This window comes from Gallinula chloropus (assembly GCF_964237585.1).
Source record: "Gallinula chloropus genome assembly, chromosome: 16".
Taxonomy (NCBI): Eukaryota; Metazoa; Chordata; class Aves; order Gruiformes; family Rallidae; genus Gallinula; species Gallinula chloropus.
The window spans coordinates 5,656,478-5,678,675 of NC_140101.1; the positions used below are offsets into that span (position 1 = coordinate 5,656,478).

General features: G+C 37.9%; 1 protein-coding gene across 1 annotated transcript; it reads left to right on the plus strand.

Moving 5' to 3' along the window:
* Positions 1-35: 35 nt before the first annotated feature.
* Positions 36-21,525, plus strand: LOC311197709 (serine/threonine-protein phosphatase 4 regulatory subunit 1-like; the record flags this gene model as incomplete). Its single annotated transcript, XM_084271502.1, has 20 exons — positions 36-42; positions 155-199; positions 5,813-5,945; positions 6,297-6,403; positions 6,984-7,126; positions 7,613-7,759; positions 9,819-9,926; positions 11,129-11,194; positions 11,746-11,904; positions 12,417-12,610; positions 12,944-13,380; positions 14,180-14,412; positions 15,421-15,513; positions 16,057-16,242; positions 16,504-16,665; positions 17,265-17,365; positions 18,524-18,644; positions 19,389-19,523; positions 20,236-20,377; positions 21,371-21,525. 20 exons carry the CDS (start codon positions 36-38, stop codon positions 21,523-21,525), a joined length of 2,874 nt encoding a protein of 957 aa, XP_084127628.1.
* Between the last annotated feature and the right edge of the window lie 673 nt (positions 21,526-22,198).

The following is a 22,198-nucleotide window of genomic DNA, read 5'->3' on the forward strand; positions in this document are numbered from 1 at the left end:
TCGCTCCCCTCCTCCTCGCCCATGTCCATTCCAAGATGGCCGGTAAGTGGGGCGGGCGGGGGGCCCTGAGGCGGCTCAATTGGGGCTGCTGTTGTCCTCACCCTAGTCCTCAGAAACCAACTCCCCGGCATCTCTCTTCTGTTTTTGTTTGTAGGGATCCCTTTGTATTTTGTGGATTTGCAGGATGACTTAGATGATTGTGAGTAACTGTTTTTTTATTTTTCTGCTCCTTATTGAGGCCCTTCCCTGCTTCCCCATCCCGGGGTCCTTCTGTCGCCCTTTTTTCCTCTCCGCGTTTTTATCCAGGTTAGGGTGAAGAGAGGATTTTGGTGTTAGTTGTACTGGTAGAGGAAGGCTTATAGGGTGTTAGGGCTCGTGAGTTAAGGATGGATTTGTGTGTCTGCAGGAGCGCTGTCCTGACAGGGGAAGCAGACTCTTCTCTCATAGCTATGGGCCCTCGTTTTACCTGGTGCATTTCATAAGCTTTTAAGTGCTGCCTGACAGGTCAGGCCATGGAAGCACCAGTCATTTACCTCACTGAGATTTCAGTTGTCTCCTGAAGGAGGGGTTTTGGGGAACAGTTGCTGTCCCACTAGGGAAGGATGACCTGTAGGTGCCGGGGCAGTGCCTGGAAACTGGCCTTCGAGGGACCGCAGAATCATAGAATCCTCTAAGATCATCTAGTTCCAGCTCCATCTTTTGCGGTTTCAGATGGCTGCAGAACTGTTGGGTTCAGTGTAAACAGCTCCTTCAACAATGGCCTACGGTCAGTCGCTAGGAAAAGAAAACGGGTCCGGCTGGTGGTGGTTTGGGGATTAGCTCGGCTCGCTGTTGCCGGTGGAAATGAGCCTGGAGCAGCCGAGGGTTTTCCTGGCTGCGGTTGCTTAAACGCGTGAAACTTGTAAACACTGTAGAGGCTGGTAAGGTATCCGTCTGTTTTGCTGTTCCTGCATCCCTGCGGCACAGGTGTTCAGCAGGAGAGGCAGCACACCCCGGCAGCGGGAGTAAAAGAAAAAACTGGCTGGCAAATACAAGACAGTGGGTTTAGTTTACATGCCATGTTGTGGGTCCTAGTCCAGGTGAGCGCCCCAACTCAAGCCAGTGTAGTCCAGAGGTGTGTTGCAGAACTAGAGCTGAACAGCTTGATAAGAGGTGTTACTTAAGGGGATAAATATTTGGTGAACAATTATGTGAACCTATATTGCCTTGGAAAGTAGTCGTATATGTGGGGTTGGCCCTTTGGATGCTGGGTTGACTTTTCTATTTAGAAAAACTGGAAACTGATTCTTGAATTTGTTTCTTGTGAGAGACCATGTTTACTATGAAACCATTTTTGGTTAATAGTGCTTGAAAACGTGTAATAGATGGATATCCTCTGCTCCCATTAAACAAACTAAAAAATAATCAACTAATCTAGGAAGAAAGTGATCTGCAGGGACACCAGGGGAACTGTTAGAATATAAGCGAGAGATGAAGTATTTGGTTGGAAAGATGTGCAGGTACATCGCTTCTCTGAGCGAGTGGGAGGTCATTCTGTGGCATTTTGTTAGTTGTTGCTCTCAGGTGTGTTCACTGTCAGTCTTTGAGGTTTCTGCATTTCAGTTGTATGTGGCAGGGCGAAAAATAAGTGTATTTTTGTTAAGTTTTAGAAGGAAAAGCTTGGGATCTTTTGCAACATAAGTGGTGTGTAAATGGTGAGATTAACTGTATTCAAGAGTTCTTGGGGGGTTATATCTGTACTTAAAATATCTCTAATGTTTCTCTTACATCCTCCTTATTGCAGTTAGCTCTCTGAAAACCTACAAATCTAAAAAATGTAGCAAGTGTGCAGGGTGGTGCTTGAAATACACATATATAATACTTAAGGTTTTAAATTTGGATAACACTGTAAGGAGTTGCTTAAAAAGAGAATTGCTCTCAGTTCCCTTTTCAATTTCCTTTTCTCCGTGTTCAGCAAAAAAATCCACCCAAACCTAAACCCAAGCTCCAGTGTGTAAGTTGAGTTCTCTTTGCTGTGTGCAAAGTGCAAGCAGTGGAAATGCATGCAAACTTCCTGTAGTGTTCTGTTATGGCCCTTGGCCTTGAACTGGGGGTGACGGACGCTAGGAGTTAAGTGTTTGTTCTCCAGTAGTGTTCAGTCTTTGTCTGTCCAGTTTAGACCTTGAACAACCAAATTTGTCTGGTTAATTGATTAAGAGTTGATTAAGAAGTTTGCTTGTGGCCAAAAATCTAGTTTAAGTCATGAAGTTAATAAAAATGTTCATTAAATCGTTGCACTCTGCTGATACAAACCAGTAAAGAGTAGTGCAGAGGTGGATAGTGATTCTGGCAAATGATGTTCAATTGCATAGTTAATTGCAATGATGCTGCTATAGGTGTCTCTTATAGGCTCTAAGCAGCTTTTGAGCTTCTTGTCAAACCTAAGGGATGGTGAACTCGAATTCAACTGTTAATACTTTCACATTTGCTCTTGTTTATAGGTGGACAGACTTCAAGCTTATTTGATACAATTAGAGGAAAAAATAAAGTTTGACTCACCTGTGAAAGAACACCAGATAAATTGAATATTAGGTCATAAGTTCTCTGTAACTTATATTCTAGTGTTCTGGTGTATTCTGAAACTTCTAAGTACCTGTAGGTTCTCATTTTATAGAAAAAGAAAATTAAAACTCTTGAGAGGATACAAAATGGATTCTGCCATTACCATTCCTTACTTGTATGTACTGAGAGCGTGTGGAAAAAATTTCAGGTATTTAACTCTTGATCCTGAGCATAAGTAGTTAGTTCTGTTTTCCCACTGGCCCTAGAAGCACTGCTGTGTGCTTAGCTAATTTAAATGAATAATAGCAGTACTCCAAGTAGTAGAATTCAGCATGTTCATCATGTTTACAAACTTAGTCTCTTGGTAGTCAAACATAGAATTGAGATTTACTTCATTGTCATTTGAATTGATTGGGAAATATTTGAAGTGAACTGATAGGACCCTTCATTCTTAAACTGCTCCTTAATTCAGGACAGGTGGACACTAGATAAAGTTAATGGCAAGTATATTGTTTGTTTTTTTTTTTTTTTAAGCCCTACTAAATCTTTCTTTGTATAGCTGGTAACTAGCCTCAAAAATTTGGTAATGAAAGAGTGTCTGATCTGTGTGGATTTTAAAACATATGTCTTATAATGGCATAGAAGGATGGTCAGAGTTGGGTTTGGGTATGAAGAATTTGCTGCAACCTTGAAAAGGAAATCTGTGACCCTCTATACCCTGCATAACTTACTGTGAGCTCTCAGTGTTACAGTAGGCTTCTTTTGAAGCAGTGAATACTGGAAGCTGTCTCTTCAGATAGTCTGGCTGGCAGGAGAGCTAGCCTTAGAGCATGTGGACAGATCAAACCCAGACAGATGCATACAATCTAAATTTTAAACACTCAGAGAGAAATGTTTTGAACCTGACACACCTCAGAAATATATAAAGAGCAGCCACTAGAAATAATGACTGGTTGAGTGGAAATAAGGGTATCAATACAATACATAGTCTTTCTAAAAAGCCATGAGTAATTAGTGTATGTTTCTGAGCATACAGCTGTGGCTTTACATGTAGTATCTGTGTTTACGTCTGGAATGTGGAAGTTTATTCTAATCCCACAGTTTTCTTCTGTTTCAATCTCATTGAATTTACTGGTCAGAGCATATTGTCAGCAAGAAGAGCAGAAATCAGAATTGCTCTAGTCCTTTAATTTAACTGTGTTCCTTGGAGACCGTGTTTTGTTAAACCAGTCTGATTTTCTGGGTTTTGTTGTGGGTTGTTTGGGGTTTGTTTTTTTTCCCTCAAGACCCAGGTATAACATTTTATTCCAAGCACATTCATAGGATTTCTTCTTGAAATGAGCTGTATTTCTGAGAATGTTTTGGCACATGTTAAATAATTGGAAAGCAGAGTTTTATGTGTGTAATAGGAATCTTTCTGTAGGAAAAAAAAAAGCTGAGTCCTGGTGTGTCTTGGTAGTAGAAGGTTTTTAATATAAAAAATTATTTATAATGTGTATTAATGTAGTTTCAAGCCAGAGTTTATTGTGCCAGATTTCAGATCAAGGAATTCTTTAGGGAAGAGTTTGTAGTATAAAACTTGTAAAGCTAAGAGTGGAGGTAGAGCTGAAGTTTAATTATCCTGATTAAGTTATAGCCACTTCATTCCTGAAGAAATTGTGGTATCAGAAATCACACATAACTTAACCCACTGGCAGATTCAGAGTGCATTATGAAATAATATAGATTTTCTTTTAAGATGTGTCAGAGCTTTGTACTGAGCGGAATGACATACTGGGAAGGACTGTAAATTATTTTTTTGTAATTATTAAACCAGGATACTGGAAGATAGGGATTATATAGTCCTTTACATACACGTTTATTAATCTTCGAAGTATTTTAGTGGAAGAGGGTATTGCTGTTCTTCCATTCTGCAAACAGGGAAAACTGGTGCTATAAATTAAGCTAGTCTTGGTTTGCTTTTAGCTATTTAGCCAAAGTTTTGCCATTTTTTGATATGGAGGCACCATGTAAATTCCACTGATTGAAGACAAGAGGTCTCTGCCTGCAGAGGCATAACTAGATGCCTGGATTATAGTCACACAACCTATTTTGCTTTCAAGTTATTACCAGCTTTGTGCTTTCTTTACTGATTTCAGTACCTAATTTTGTGTCCTGTTGTCTTCAGTGATTGTCACTCTCAGCACATATGTTGGTTTGAGAGCTGAATACTAGCATATGAGAAGCTGTATCAGCACAGTTTGCACGCACATTTGCTATATTATTTATATGAATGAAGTGTGCTTGGTTGGGAAAGTTGTAAACCCAGAGCTGGAAGAGCAGCTACTCTAATGCAAGTCTTTCTGCAGCTTTGGTTGCTGTATGAGTTCTTACATTTGTTGTTGAAATGAGAGGATTTCCATGAAACATTGTGTTGCAGGCTTATGATTTCTCTGTCTTTGTTTTAAGGATGAAGGGTTAAAAAGAATAATTTGGCAGCAAAGTTATCCTATTCCCTTTCCTTTCCACAGTCTGTCTTTTTCCCTGTAATCTGTAATCAAGTACATGTTATTGTAAAACCTGGTGAGGCAAACTTTAACAGCTGATTAACAGTTGGTATGGTAATGTTTGGTTAAATATCTGAAGTTGCAAAACGAAACAGATTTAGAGAAAAGTACATTTACAAGGAAAGTCTGATAGGTCTGTAGTACAAAGCTCCCAGTTTGTCCACAAAGCAACTTGTTTGTTTACAAGTAAGGTAAAGTATTTCCTAAAGCTACCAGTCTGATTTAGGTATGTGGGACTCAGTAACTACAGTGAGAAAAATGCACCCTGGTAACTTTGAAACAGACCCAAGAATTTGCTGGCTTAAAGCAATACAGTTTGGGATTTTTCTCACATTGTTAAAATTTCAATTTTAGTGGGACTTACTTTCCTTTTGATTGTATCAGTCAGTTTGTGGCTTGCAGTTTTGTCAGCTGAGCCCTCTTAACTTGTAGTCCATGTGGTTATTAGTCCACTCAGATCACAAAATCCACTTGTGTTGCTGAGGATATTGTGACAATTGAAATAAAGTTCAAAGCATGAATTTACAGCTCTACATGCAAGTTTTGCTCTTGAGTTTATGTTGTTGGGGTTTTTTGCAAGCTGTTTCCAGTGATGTACAGATACTTTTTGTTGGCAGTACAGTTTTTGAAGTGGAATGGTGTGTTCTACACTGTAACATTTTTTGACTCTTGGATTTTTTTTTTTTAACTTTTTTCTGGGGCGGTTACTCTTCTTCTCTTTCAAGTTGGGTTTGAAGATTATGGACCAGACTGCGATAGCATGAGGATAACAGCATTCTTGGATATTCCTGGACAGGATAACTTAACTCCACTGGCTCGTCTGGAAAAATATGCCTTCAGTGATAATATATTTAACAGGTAAGCGTGTAAGAGCTACAGCTGTTAACTGAGTCTGATAGCATTGAGAATGTTAAGGTGTCACAGCTTCTGTTACTATTCTCCTAAGCACATACCTAATAATTTCTTTGTTTGAGTAACACTTCCATAAAAACGGGGTTTCATTCTTGCTTATTTCAATAAGATTTTTCAACTCCATCTTTGTCTTGTTCAAACATGGAGAAACTATGTGTATATATGACAGGTCTGAATGTTCGGAGAAGACCTTGACCTTTTTTAAGGTGCCAATTTAAACTTGTAAGTTCCTCTTGCATCCTGTCTGCATGTTGCTGGCAAGATACAACGGCAATTAATATGTTCTTCATTCCACAGGCAAATTATTGCCAGAGGACTTTTGGATGTCTTTCGAGATTTCAGCAATAATGAAGAAGACTTCCTGACTGTAATGGAAATAATGGTCAGGCTCTCTGAAGATGCAGGTATGAAAGCTTGTTTTTAATTGTTGGGGCTTTTTGCTTGTATTTTGTGTGTGGGTGTGTTGGGGTATTTTTTTGTTCTTTTTAAATTTTTGTAGCTTCTTCTACATAAGCTGCAGTACAGTAGGCAGTAGTATTTCATATGGTAGATAGATAAGTGAAGTAGATATGATTTTTTTTTGTATGGTAGATGTATAAATGAAAGGCTTTTACATAGTGTAGGGCCCAAAGTAATGTTTGTCCAAGGAAATCATTACACCTGAATGTGTCATGTATGTAGCACGGAATAGTTGTGTGTTTTGGTACCACATATGTATATTTTGTGGTCATATGTTTTTCTAGCTAATGCTTTTTATCTGATTTATTTGGGAACTGATCATGTAGCTTTGGATTTTGATGATATATGTAAAGCTGTTATTTTATTCGTCTCTCCTTTAAGAACTGGAAAACTCAGGGGTGATATTTCTTTCTTTTGAGTATTTTAATTTTCCTCTGTTGTGAAAATATTTAACAAAGTCCTATTTTTTTCTTAAGTTACTTGATCTTAATAACATATTCACTGACGTTTTTCCCCTTTTACCAGAACCAACTGTACGTACAGAGCTGATGGAACAAATACCTCCTATTGCCATTTTTCTGCAAGAAAGTCGACCAAAATTCCCAACAGCATTTTTTGAGTACCTCATGCCCATAGTAGTGAGGTACCTCACAGATGTTAACAATCAGGTAGGATAAACAGGCAATACAAGGTGAATCATTAGAAAGATGTGTGGCTCTAGTTTAAGTCATGAGGAAGAGATAGTAAGAAATTCTGTGTTGATTGATACATAGCTTTTCTGTTTGTGTTTAGTGGGTTCAGCACACATTGCTGGGGAGGTCTGAGTATTTTTTTTATGATTTCCTTAGCAGATAGTTGGGAGACTTGCAGGATTTGCCTAGCAGCATATTGACAGAAGTCTGTTACAGGAGTCGTGACTTAAAAGTCCTGTCTTCTTCCTCCTTTGGCTTCTGTTCAGAATTTGATGAAATGTCATGTAACAGTTGTATTAGACTTGAGTATTTGTTGCTAATTTCTGTGATGTTAAAACAGAGAATTTTTCTGTGTCTCTGAAATTGCACCTATGTGTTCATTGAAAAATCCTTTTGTGGTTTTCATATCAGTAGATGTTGTTTTTATAGTGATGTACTTTTTTTCTTTGTTCACTTTAATAGGTTAGAAAGGCAGGTCAAGAAGCGCTTCTTATACTGCTAGAACAAGATCTCGTTGCTCAGAGTGACATTGAGAATAAAGTGTGTCCGATTCTGCTGGACCTCTCTGCTCCTGACAGTGATGATGAGTACAAGGTGGAAGCTGTGAATGTAAGGGAACTTGAAAGAAAGCTTTTTTTTTTCTCTTTAATTGCTTTTGTTCCCTCTTTTAGTAGTGTTAATATAAAGTGCTTTTAGAATATAACCATTTTCTATGAGTATAAAGCCGAGGAAACAAAAATTGTACTTGTATGCTTAGTGTGCTGCGAGTTTTTTCTTAATCACTGTGCTTAAACTTTCTATACCATTACTGTTTCAGTTTGTTTTACTCTCTCAATTGACAGAAGAGTGACTAATAGAGAAAGTGCTCTTGTGATACAGTTGAAGTGTGCTAAGCTGTTAAGCCTTGAATCGATAGGTTTCTTAATCATTTGTAGTGTTGAGTGCCATTGAAACTATTTGATTCTCAAAGAATTTGGACAGGGTCAGGACTTGATGCACCATACTGAGAGGGTAAAAATTATCTGAACTGAGTTCAAGAAGAAAGCAAGGTTGTCCTGAGTACTAAGTTTTTTCTGTAGGTCCTATACCTCTTGTGTAGTGAAGAAATCTGGGCTTCTGTGTCAATGAAGTGCTTGAGGAGTCTTTCTGAAATAGCACTTCTTGAAGTGAGCTATACAGTACAGTAATGGGGGAAAAAATGCTAGTATATGCTTAAAAATGTAAAGTATCAGATATTCACATTCAAAAGTTTTTCCCAAAATGATGAGGGGCTTTTTCCTTAGATGACTGATGATGAAGAGTGGTAGTTCTTGTTAATATTCAATACATTTTTAACAGTAATTAAGATGAGGTCCTAGAATAGTGCTGGTACTAAATAAAACAAACAAATAGACTTTCTGTGTTCATGCAGTTTTTTGTTCTAATACAACAAATACTTTTTTTCTCAAATTTTGAAAAGATCAAACTTATAGAGACAGTTTTTATATTTCAGGGTACTATGCGGTTGTCGGAACGGTAGCCAGATAATTTTAAAATGCAGTTGGCTCTTGGCAGCCTTTTTTTTTTAAGATCATTATTTTTCTCCACAGTTCCTTTTACGTTTGCTTTCCCAGATTTCATAGTAGTACTGTAAAAGTGTGAATGATGACCTGATCTTAATTCTTCAGCCTTTTGAAAAAATAACATTCTCTGCTCACTTTCGAGAAATCAGTTGACTCCACAGAAAACTGCTGGTGTGTAATTACATTTCAGCACAGATACCTGACACTTGACCTGTAAAATAGTTTTACCAGATATATTTTCCTCTTCCCTGTTTGAGAGTTGCATATTGCTTAGGCAGTTTTCCAGGGTGACATTTGAGCACCAGATGCCTTTTAGGAGTTTGAGAACTTGTAGGAAAGGCCTTGAATGGTGTCTTCCTTAGTTCTTACTTAGCATTCTGTTACTAAGGCAATCATTTCTACAAATCTTATTTTTTGGAGGTAGAAATCTTCAATAATTTTGGAAAAATAAAAACATCAAGATGAGTACTGTTAATCTGATGATAGTTGTGTAAGTATTAAAATCCTGGTGATGCAGGCAGAATAGGTGAGTAGAAAGGTGCATAGGAGCTTCTTTCTTTTACTGTTGCAAATATAAGGATTATAACAAGCTGAAAGGAAACATACAATCCAAAGCACCTGATTTTCACAGCAGAAACATGGTTTGAAATGATGGTTGAAATAAACAGTTCCTCAGAGAAAGCTAAATTAGTGAGCATATTACTGACTTTCTTTAATTATGCTGTGATGTTACCCCCTGAAATTTCTGAGGTGTTTCATGTGAAGTGTACCTTACATCACACACATAATTACTCTTTCTCTTCCTTTCCTCTTGTACGGCAAACTTTTACCATGTTGAGCCTGTAAGAAGCTGGGAGTGTGCTTATTTTTGAGTCTCTGAACAGTCCTGTTAAAGCCAAGGGGCTTACTTGCATGCTTAGACTTGAGGTATTTCTAATAAGCTTAAATGTTGTGGGTTTGTATACTGGCTAGTGCAATGCAACTTTTGTCTTCTCTGTACAAAATACTAGTGTATTGTAGTCTTGTTAACTGGATGAAAAAGACAATGCTTACAAGCTTTATAATTTTATTTTCCTTATGCACATTCCCTTGCTTATTTTTTTTAGGTAATCTGTAAAATGGCTTCTGTGTTGAGCAGAACAACAGTTGAGCACATGTTGCTTCCTCGTTTCTGTGAACTATGCAGTGATGGGAAGTTGTTTCAAGTGAGAAAGGTTGGTGGTTTCAACCCTAAAACACTTATTAATTTGCATGTTCCTGTTTGAATACCTTCCTGAATAATTCAGCCATAAATTTGGTTGATTAACTCTGAACAAGTATGGAAGAGCATGTTTCATTTATTGACATGGTTATAGTTTTTTTTAGTTCAATAAAGAAATAAATAACAGTCCTTAGTGATTGCCTAGAGTGTAGTTAAACTGATCTTGCACTTCCAATAGTTTTGCAGAACCTTTTTTTTAGCCATTGTGCTTGATTACAGGATGCAAACAAGTTACCTTATCTATGCCATTTCAGAAAGAGAAATTCAAAAGCAATAGATATTTGAGAAATCCTTTCTTTAATAATCATCTTCAACTGGTAGTATCGAAAGTAGAAATTGTAAATGTTTAAGTCTTATGTTAATTACACTTGGCTCTGGTTAAGGTGTTTTTTATATATGTATATGTGTGAAGCACCTATCACCATATTGATAACCATTCTTTGGAAACACTCTGACAGCAGAGGTAAGAACAGGAGTCAGACTGTCAGTACCTCAGCACTGCTGCTTCAAACTGATTTCAAAACAAAAAAAACCCTGTTTGCTCGACTGGTGTTTAATATTGCACTTACTGGAAATTTGAGCTGCATTATAGCCTTCTAAATAAGAAAATGGATGAATAAATCTTACCTTAACACAATCCTGTTTTTCCAGTGAAAGGGAATGTCTGTTTTGCCTTAATTATAGCATTTGTAATGTACTGTAAATGGCACTAAGTTGAGACCTTGATTAAACTTTGCTTCAGCAAAGTACTTAAGCCAGTCTCGGACATAGCAGGGATACTCTGTCAGTACACCTAAGTCCTGACCCTAGTATCATATTTTACCCTGCTTCAGTTTTGACAGCTGCTGTTCAAAGGAATTTAAACTTTCAAGTAGGTTTATTAGCCCCTTTTAATGATTACTGAAGTAGATGATGCTCTTCATGCAGAAACCTTTATTACTATTGATTTCTTCTAAAGCTTGTGGCTGAGGGAAACCTGCTGTAATGAGTCTTTCTTCAGGATGAGTTAATATCACAGGATGTAGTTACTTGGCTGAAATTTGAATAGTCAAGTGTGCAGTTCTTACATGGGATAAATAATGCATGGTGAAGTTGATAATAGAATTAATGCTCTTGAAAGAGACAATGTTATTGATGTCTCTCTTTATTTCTTAGATTTGTGCAGCTAATTTTGGTGACATTTGTAATGCAGTTGGGCAAGAAGCCACAGAAAGACTGCTGGTATGTAAAATTCAAAATCCATTCACAAGACTTGTATTTTTCAGTGCAAAAGGCTCAATAAAGAGTTCTTTTATTGTCTTCTCTAGAACTTAATGTGCATGCGTTATTTTAATTGATTTGGGCAAGGCGTTGGTTGCAATTATATAGCAAAACTGTGAATGAGTAGAAACAAAGTTCTTGTTTTGCAAAACGTTTTAAAGGTGGAGTTGACGACATGTGTATATACAGACACACTCTCTTTAGCACTAGTGACTCTTTCCTGTGAACCGTGTGATCAGTTAAGTTACAATTTCAGGAAAATAGGCCATCTATTTATTTTTTTTTCTATTGCAAATAATTATACATAAAATCCTAATGAAGCGAATGGCAGGCAGATAGTTTTTCCAATTGCTTCAATTAATGTATGTTTTTAACCTGTCCCTTTCTTCTATATTCTTCATTTGTTTTATTCTCTCTTGAGTTACCATTGTCTCTGGTTTCCAAACAACTACCTTGATAGTAAGTTTCTTCAGTCTTTGTTTATTTGATTTTGCTTTTGCTTATTTTGGCAGATTCCCAAGTTTTTTGAACTCTGTTCTGATAGTGTTTGGGGAATGAGAAAAGCTTGTGCTGAGTGCTTTATGGCAGTGTCTTACACCACATCCCCAGAAGTTCGAAGAACCAAACTATCCCCATTGTTTATCAGTCTTATTAGTGACACGTGCAGATGGGTAAGTAACTTGCTCTGTAATTGATGCATCTTCCCAGGCAGATCAAACACAAATAATGGGCAAGTCAGGAGTGCGCTGTAAAAGTTCTCCAAACCAAATTTGCTGGGATTAGAGTCTAATCTATTAAAATCTAATTTTCTAAAACAAGATAGTATCTTATTTTTTCCTCTGTCTTACTACTTAGAATTTCTATTGACCTTTTTTAATAAGTGTAAACACTCTTCTGAGAATAGGCTGTTTGTGTTGGAAGTAGTGATTTCCTTCAAATGTGTAACTTTTTAGAGGTTTCCTTACTATGATTGTAGATGCATGCTTAATATTCTAATACCCTTTCCTTTGGTGTCACTTACTTATTTGATAACTCATAGTTGGTTATGTTTTGTATTAAATGAAGGTATTGCAGCAAGAATCAACTGGCTTTTACTGAAGAATTAAACCAAATTTTTATTTTGTAGCATTAACTCTTTGTGTAGGAGTTGTATGAATCCTGACTGGTCTTCATACTATCACAGGTTCGTCAGGCTGCTTTTCAGTCTCTTGGCCCATTCATTTCTACCTTTGCAAACCCTTCAAGTGCTGGTCTTTACATTCGAGAAGATGGGACGCTGAGTATCCGACCATCAGTGCAAGATGTGAATTCCAGTTCCCCTCAGCTGAGCAGCACCATAACTTTAACATCCTCCAGTACAAATGCCACATTGTCCAGGTAAAATCATGGGAAAGATACTGTGTTGTGGAAGGGAGAAAGAAGACAGTTCTTTTTGTTGCTCCTGAGGGCTGAAAATCTCAACTTGACAATATAGATTCAGAAAAGGAATGAAGGATGAGATTATGCATGTGTCTGTTTGAATATGGCCACTTTATTGCAAAATTCACTTTGTTTCACAGGAGGGTAAGCATAGTAGTAACATCAGTCCTGTATTTCTGCACAGAAAATAAGCTTTTGTAGGTTATGCTATCTTCTATGAAGTATTTCACTGAAGCATATTGTTACTGAGTACTTAAAGTATTATTTGGGTAACTGTATGTGTCTTACCAGTTCAGAACAACCAATGGAAATCAAACCAGAATCATCCACTGAGGAGGCTTCAGCTGAAGTTAATAAAAAGCTCTCAGTTGAGACCCTGAATGAAGATACACAGGAAGAAGGTTCAGGTTATTGTACCAATCCTGGAGAAGATACGTCTCGATTGTCTCAGGGTGACAAACTTGCCTCTGGTGTCATAGAAGTCACTAAGGACAGCAGTTTTCCTGGAACAAACTCAAGGCTACAGTCTGCTGAGGATGTATTTAATACTTTTCTATACTGGCGCCCTCCTCTGCCTGATATAAGTCAGGATCTGGAGTTGCTGCAATTCAAGACTGAAAAGCACAAAGATAGCTGCTCTGTGCCATGTAATAACTGTGTTGCAAGTAGTGAAATAAAAAAAGTTCTAGAAAGCTTACAGGAGCACATAGATGATCCAGATGTTCAAGGTGAGACTCTATAACAGTAAAATCATGTTTTTTCTGAGCAGATTTTCTCCTTCACAAAACCCTTGTCTGCATTTAAATTGGCTTGGTATTCGTGAGGTGATGGGACTAGGCTGCTCTCCCTCACCATTCAGAAAGGTATCAGGAAAATAAAAACCTCTTCAAGTGTGAAAGGTAAAGGGTTAGAAAGAAAAGGAGAGGTTTAAAAGAGGAAGAGGTGAAAAAATCAAAGCTTGAAGCAGTAAAGGGAAAAATGGGAATTTAAATGAGTGAAGGGAGAAAAAAGTGTAAATGAGTTCCAGAAAGAAAAGGCAGAGAGTAAAAGGAAAAGAGGAAAAAATTATGTAGCACTGGAGCAGCATTAGTTTGACAGCTGTACAGTGAGAAATGAGGGGTGTGGAGAGGCACAGGAGAAAACAAATGCAGGAGACTTCCACTCCCTGCTGCCCTGTTTCATTATATCATTCACTTTAGCTGGACAGTCTTGCTTCCATTCTCAGAAGGAGGAGATGTGAATGTTCGTTTCTGTTTTCCTTCTGTTTTAACTGCTAAAACTTATAACATGCCTGTCATCCATTCTTCTGCCTTTTAAGGTTCTCTGTACCCCTTATTTTAAAAGTATTCCAGTATTCTTCACCTGAAAAGTATGCTTTTCCTTTTGAAGAGCAAATGATTTGCTAATATAACCTTTCTGTGCAGTTCATACTGGACTTTAAAAAAATATTTTCAGATAAACTAATTACAGGCTTAATGCTTTTAAGTGCAGAAGGCAGCCTAAATAGATTTCTTTTGCTTCATACAGCTCAGGTCCAAGTGCTGTCTGCTGCTCTCAGAGCTGCTCAGTTTGATTCTGGTGGTGAATACGAGACCAAAAGAATAGAGGAAAGCAGTGGCAAACTTCAGAACAAAACTACTACAGATGAAACAGCTGTTTCAGATGCTACATGCGGCCAGCTGGAAGAAGACACTCTTTCATCCCCTGCCTCCCAGGACAGCATCAGTGACCAATCTACTACCAGTGTGCTGAAAAGCACGGTAAGTATACATTGTGCTCCATGTCTGAAATTAATTCTTACTAGCTGAAGTACTGTGTGGCCATGTAGCCCCTGGGATAATTGATCCACTTCTGATCTAAGGCCTTTGAACATTACTACACCACAACTATCATATACTATTTAATTATAAAGAGGCAAGGAAAAGTTAGTGAGGGCTGTTATTTCTTTTTCCATGCAAATTACCCAATAGTTAAGTTTTACAGTAGTCTCTCAGGTTTTTCCAGATGAAATGTACCAAGCACAGTTTCACCTTTTCCTGTAATGAATCTAATTTTAGTCTTTTATCTCCAGACAGGAGGCTGAATCAGGTGGTGACACATACACAGTTCCTGGTTACTACTTCTTGATTATAATATACAAATAGGAATGGAAAGAATTTTTAGCATAGTATTTTATGTTGCTGGACCTAACTGTGAAATACAAAGTAAAACTCCTTAACTATGAACAAAAATTACATGTGAAACCTTTGTGAACAAAACCGTAAAATACTGTGTGAAATTTGGAACTTTGGCTTTGGTCTTTTAAACTTTGTAATTCTTTTAAAGTTGGGGGGTTTTTGTTGGTATTTGGGGAGAGCTGTATGCTTCATAATTTAATAGGCTTTTGTGTTCTCAGCAGTAAAGCTTTTATCATAGTATTGACTGACATGGAGCAACTGCTCAGCTGTCTTGTTTAATTAAATTCATGACAAGAATAAAAACTAAGTGTATAGTAAAATTAACCAAAGTCTGTATGAATGCTGGGTTTATTGTGTTAAATTAGGTTGCTTTTTTTAGAAGTAAATCTAACTACTGTTCCCCTTGTTGCCTCTGTGGTCTTAATTGTGCTTGCTGTAGTCTACAACTGTGTTGTCTTTTTGTACTTGTATAAACCCCCTGAATAAGGCTTTGCCTGTAAAAAGGCTGTTCTGTATCTGAATTGTGTTATCAGTAGTGTGATGCTTTAAAATATCCCAAACAGCAGTAAGTCGAATTTAATTTCACTACAGGACTCAGCGGAACAACACAGAGGAACCACTGTATTTTTGAAGAAAGAGCAAGAAACCAATCCACCCTTTGAAGATGACAAGTCAAAATTACAGGTATGTAAAATAGCATTAGTGGAGTACTGGATATAGTTCATCTTATCCTTATTTTACCCCTTATTACAGTGATAACTTTTGAGATTGAGCAGTTGCAGAATGTGAAGAAATGCTTTGGGCATTTGAGGAGAACACTCTTTAAATCAGAAAGCTAGAGAATTCAGTTGCCTTTTTGGCATCTTAGAGGTGATCTGTGCAACCAAGGTAGGCCCTGACTATACTGTGTTGTCACTGGATTTACTGTTTGCCTTCAGTAAAGAAGAAAGCTCCAGAGTGGTTTGATGCAATGTATTGATAAAGTAATAACAATTGTTTGTTGCTGAACACTCTCCCCTAATGGGAGGACAAATAACTGTGGGGTCACTTGCACTTTGTAAAGCTAGACCACTAAAGGAGTGTCTTGCTGCTGCTTGTGTATTGTTGCCAGAGGAAAACAAGTCTCTTGTTGACAGCAGGAGGCTACTGTAGCGCAACAGGTGTATATTTTTTTACTGATCTTTAACATTAGAGTGTTTGTGCCTGATGTCCTGTCTCTATCTATAGGATATCATACCTCAACCTCTATTGGACCAGTACTTGTCAATGACCGACCCAGCTCGAGCCCAGACTGTTGATACTGAAATAGCCAAACACTGTGCGTACAGTCTTCCGGGGGTGGCCTTGACGCTGGGCAGGCAGAACTGGCACTGTCTGAAAGATACTTATGAGACATTGGCCTCTGATGTACAGGTAAAAACTGAAAAAGTTTTTTTTTAATGATGAATTCAAAGTGTGTTTGTTGCACTGAAGTTACAACATCAAATATATAAAGGAGATGATTGAATGTGCACTAAAAATACAGAATTCAAGATGTATATCAGACTGCATAATATGATTAACATTTTCTGTTATATCTAATCCTGTCTCTTCTGCTCTCTCAGCCCTGTGTGTAGTTTAAAAGCTTCACTATTGTAGTTATGATGCCTAATCTAGTTGTTAAACTCTTTGCAGTGGAAGGTCCGTCGGACACTAGCTTTCTCCATACATGAACTGGCAGTTATTCTGGGGGATCAGCTAACAGCTGCTGATCTGGTGCCAATTTTCAATGGATTTTTGAAAGATTTGGATGAAGTGCGTATTGGTGTCCTTAAACATCTGTATGACTTTCTAAAGGTAGGAAAGTGTCATTTAAAATTTCTGAAGAGTGTTTTTTCTGACTCCACTGTATTGACTCTTTAATTAAAGTTGCAGATGTGAATGCGTAATTGCATGTTTAGTTTTGTGCAGTACTGCCATTTTGTTTGTGCCTTGCTTATTTTTAAGGTTCCTCAATTCTCTTTGGCCTCGTACCCCAACAAAATACCAAAACTGAAACCCCTTTGTATCCTAGCTGATACCAAGTATTATTTTGTGCAGTCTAGCTGGAAAGTCAGACCACAAACAATTTCTGTTTGGGGCTGGGAGAGAACAGACCCTAGTGTGCTGCTGCATAATAAATGCAAATACTTAGTTTTTGGTTGCTCAGCATTATGCCTGGAGATGGTGCTTGGGTGGGTGTCCTTGCAAAAGTGCTGACTTAACGTACACTTTTCACATCAGTCTCGTGTCCAGGCACTCAGTTGTGCCCAATAATTTAGTAAGCATCTTGCTTGCTAAGTAAGATGACTTACTTTTGAGTAGGCAAATGCCCATAGTTGTCAATAGAGCAATGTGCCAGAGAACTGCAAGTGTTGAATCTTCCCAGTTCTATACCAGTAATGTTTTCCCTTCAGCTACTTCATGCAGACAAAAGGCGAGAGTATCTTTACCAACTTCAAGAATTTGTGGTGACTGATAACAGCAGGAACTGGAGGTTTCGTTATGAGCTGGCAGAGTAAGTCACTTTGTTAACTTCCAATTTTTAATCTGTTACTTAATTACTTGGCAATGGATAATTACATTCAGAAGTTAGCACACCCTAATTATGATCTAAAAGGTTACAACCATCCTTTTTTAAGGAACTGAATGTGAAGCCACTGACTCCTGGGGTTTGTTTCTTTTGGTTAGTTTTTTGAGTGTGTGTGGTGGAGGGGGGGGGTCTGTGTGGTAAGTTCCGTTGTAATCAAGCATGACTGAAACCTGAGTGTCTGTGATGATACCAAAATGGAGATCTGGTTCACTTGCAGCCTCAGAAATACGATGGTCTCATAAATGCTGTTTGGTGAGGTTTTGAAGACTGCTTTATGAAAGTCAGGGAAATTAATGTTCAAAGTAATTTTTTCTAGTGTGTATGAAAACACAGTTCTTAAAAATTACTCATTTGTTATTTCCATATAAGTGGGTGTGTAATGGAGACAGAGTAACATCCCATAATTCTTTTTCTACAAGCTCTGTTGATATTTGAAGCACCTGAAAAATATTCATGTGCATAGTTTGGAGCTAAAATCTGACCTTCACGTTTATCTCCTTGCTTTGTTTGGGCTATTGAGGATTTAGTCTCCCTTTATAGCTCAGCACAACAAGCTGTTACTCTGGTGCAAGAATGTTGTACAGCAGTTCCCTGACATCTAGTGGAGAGCTGTCACTTTGTCATTGCCTTGTGCACTGCTGCTTGTAACTGGCAGTGGTGAGGCTAGAATGAGTTCCGTGCAGTTCTGAGACAAACTTTTTTGAACTGTAGAGTTCTACACTGACATAAATCTCTTATTTTCACTTTGCAAGAATGTGTAGGGTATTGGTGAGAAGTTGGAAAGGAACTTCTGGTTGTACTTCTGTTTGTAGCTGTTGTTGTTGTGTGGCATAACTTTGATTCATTAATACATCTAGTTTGGATAATAGTTTGCTTTGGACTCCTTGATGGGTTAAAGCACATCACTCATGTATTAGGAAGTCATTTTATAAAATAAAGAGAAGAACAAACTGTTCAAACACTTTGTAATATCTGTGGTCTTTTTGAGGCTCCAAATGATCCTTCCCTATGTTTAGAAGCTGGTATAATTGGAGCAGGTTAGTGTTGCACTTGCTAGAGTTATTCTTTTTCTTTGTGTTTCAGGCAGCTGATCCTGATACTGGAACTGTACAATCCCAATGATGTCTATGACTACTTAAGACACATTGCACTAACTCTCTGCTCCGATAAAGTTTCAGAAGTTCGGTGGATCTCCTTCAAACTGGTAGGGGATTTAATTCTCTCCCTGGCAGGAGAGAAGAAAAATAATCTGTGAGAGTGATACCTGAAACCGCTTTGCTTGCTTTCAGACAAGTAGGGTTTGTGTTTATAATGTGGTGTACAATATGGGGGGAAAAAAGTGAAATTAAACTCTTCAAAATATTTTGTGGTGTTAAGACTTCCACAGATGTTAAAATGTTTTTCTGTTGGTTGCATGTGAATGATAAATATATTCTCAACTGGATGAGAACCAGGTTCTAGAAGATTTGGGAGACCTTCACCCAGTTCTGGGAGAGGGGAAGGGAGAAAAAAAAAAAAGGAGAGTTACTGATCTTTCCTCAAAGTTGATTTAACTTGTTACGTTTTAATTTGCTATGAACTTGATGAAGATTATCATATAGGTGTCCTGAATGAGTAGAAATATTCCTTCAACTTCCTTTTGCTCATGTCCTTGTGGAAAGTGGCATTATTTTTATGGTGATTTTAGCTTGCTTTGGTGTTTTTTGTTTCACCTGAACAAAGAGCTCTTTTTAAAGCTTATGCTTTCTTCAGAGCAAGCACAGTAACTTACTACATTTTGCAGGCACAACCGATTACACTGAATACAGTTTTTGGTGCCCCTTGGTAGAATTAAAATGAAATCATGCTTTTTTAACTTCCTAAGGGGGGCTACAAGTCTCACCTCTTCATTTTCCCCTGACTCCCCGCCATCACCACTTTTCTCATTCCTCTTTCCTTTGCTTCTCAGGTTGTAGCAATACTGCAGAAGTTCTACGCAAACAATGCAAATGCACTGGGATTAAATTTCATTAATGAACTGGTTGTGAGGTTTCGTCACTGCTCAAAGTGGGTTGGAAGACAAGCGTTTGCCTTCATTTGTCAGGTTGGAATGTTCTCCCTCTGTGTTTCTGTGTTAACAGTTAATTTGGACCCAGTTTGAGGCATTTCAGCCATGTTGGCAAAACTGAAATTTAGACTCGGGAATTTTATTGTTGTTTGGTGGGCTGACAGAGTGGCAGAGTTGGTCTGGCCTCAGTACTAGCCTGTGGTTGTCCAGTTTTGAAGCTGTGGTCCTTGTTTTGTTCTGTGCCTCCAGCTGAAATAGCTGATCCTTGTACTTTCTGGCATCCCAGTGGCAAAATTAAGTCCTAAATCCAGATGCATTTTTGTAGTAGTTCAGCATGCTAGGATAAAAGTTCACAGGAACTTTTCAAACTTCCAGTGGGTGCTAGATGCCAGGAGCTATTTCTGTCTTTATTTCTACTTACCCGCCTCTTTCGAAACCAAAAATGCTTACTTCACTAGCAGTAAGGAGAAGGTTGGATGTTAAAAGGCAGAAGGGTGATGACAGGCCAGAAGAGCAGCGTTTCCCAAAATGTTCTTGAAAGAAACTTTGTTGCTCTTGTTGGGTCATCTGCAGATGAACTTATTTACAACAGTATTTCATTCTGTGTTTGTGAAGAAAGCACAACCTTGTGCAGAGTTAAACGCTGGCTTTTTAATAAGCCAAGTTAAGGACTAGATGGAAAGGGATGGCAAATATGTGTATTTTTATAATGACTCTTGCTTCCTCCTGTTGTGTGTTTATCCTGTAGGCTGTAGTGGAAGAAGAATGTATGCCTGTGGACCAGTTTGTTGAACACTTACTCCCTAGTCTGTTAAGTCTTGCGTCAGATCCTGTGCCAAATGTAAGGGTTCTGCTCGCCAAGGCTCTAAGGCAGACCTTACTGGAGAAAGGTGAGGTCATTAATTTCCTTTGAAAGAATGAATGTCCCCTGAATGCTGTCTGTGCTCTGCCCAGGCCATTCCTTATTCTTCTTAGAATTGGCTCAGCTGGTAAAAGACTGTTTGGTTCTGTTTATACTGAAACCAGAACTGTGCCTGGTAATCTGGGGCATTGCATTTAAATTCAAGTGTGAGAATACAGATTTAGGAATGTGTACTGTAGTGGTTTTTCTGTCTTAGAATATTTGATCATGATTCCTAAAGGGCCTGAAACTGGCCCCGATAATCTGACACACGGCGTACTTCATCCGCTAGAGGGCAGTTATGTCCTTGCATATAGCAACATTAGCTGTAGTCATTGGCTGTTCCTGCAGGTGGTTATTTTTGGTAGCTATGATGCATATGGCATGAATACCTTTTTCTTAAACATCACAATAGTTTATTTTGTTACATTTCAAATCTTTATGTTCACGAAGTAGTTGTCTTTAGGGTCCTTTATACGAGGCATTATACTTTCTTGTGAAATTATTTGCTTTTGTCATTTTAATCTTAAACTAACAGCTGAGCTGGGAAAGGATGTGATAATGTGTGCTGCTGCAATGTCCTGTAGTACAATTCCTTAAAAACAAAAATCAGCTGATCTCTGATTAGTCAAAAGAAGATGCCAGAAACCTCCTATCTTTTTTCAGAATAAAGTATGGAGAGCGTTTTATAAGGCTTTGTGCAGTGGCAGCTTCCTGAGCTTGCTTTTAATTCTTGATACGTGTCTGTTTAGTACTTAGCAAAAAGAACTCTTAGAAATACCTAAGCACCTAATAACATGAGTAAGCAGCAGAGTACTTCTCTGTCAGCTCCCTTGGCTTGCTGTAGTTTCTCTTAAGGAGCCTATAAATTGGATGAGCTACTCCAGATGTGTTTTGCATCCTCTGTGTTTCTGTGCTGCTTGTGCCTTAAGTTTTATTCTTTTGGCTTTGATTGACATTGTCTTTTCTCCTGTTATTCTAGCTTACTTTAAAAGTGTTGGCAATCCTCATCTAGAAGCTGCAGAAGAGACCATTCTAGCCCTGCAGTCTGACCGAGATCAAGATGTGTCCTTCTTTGCCACCATAAAACTAAAACAGGGTAACATGAACAATACTAGCATTGAAAAACAAAACTAAGGTGTTCTGCAGTACCCACTGACTGTCAGAACGGTTATTCACCCTGTGTTTGTGGTTAGTATGAATTACAAGGCTTTTGTTACCTACTTAAGCTGGAAATTGTCTACTGAGAAATGTTACCATCTTCATTTCACGAGCACATTTCATCTACAGCTCTGTGTGCGTGTGTCTGGTATGTGTAAGTAATGACTTTTGGGGTTTTTTTCTTTGTAAATGTGGATGGTAGCTCTAATCTCACCTACAGAGAGATTGTATGGTATGTAAAGTCTTTCACCATACTCAGTGTTTCAGTATAATTGGAATTCATGTTTCTTTTTTTAACAAAACATTTCCAGTAGTCTGCTATAAGCTTAAAGGGGTTTCAGAATCTTAAAACCTGATTATAGCAAACTTATATGGAGATATTCTTTCCTCACTTTTACTGTAGTTCTTGTGTTGCTTCAAGTATTGAAATTTAACTAAAAAAAGTGTATATATGTGAATATTTTTGAATTTCAACAAAAAAGCTATGAAGAACTTAAATCTGTATCAGTGGAAAGAAGTTCAAAAATCATTTCATTTTATAGTTGCTCAGCTAGAATTAAGGCACGGTTCATTTCTACTTTAAACAATGTGATATTTTTCAAAGCACAGAGAGCTCAAGATTCTTTGTATATTATGACTTTTCTATTAA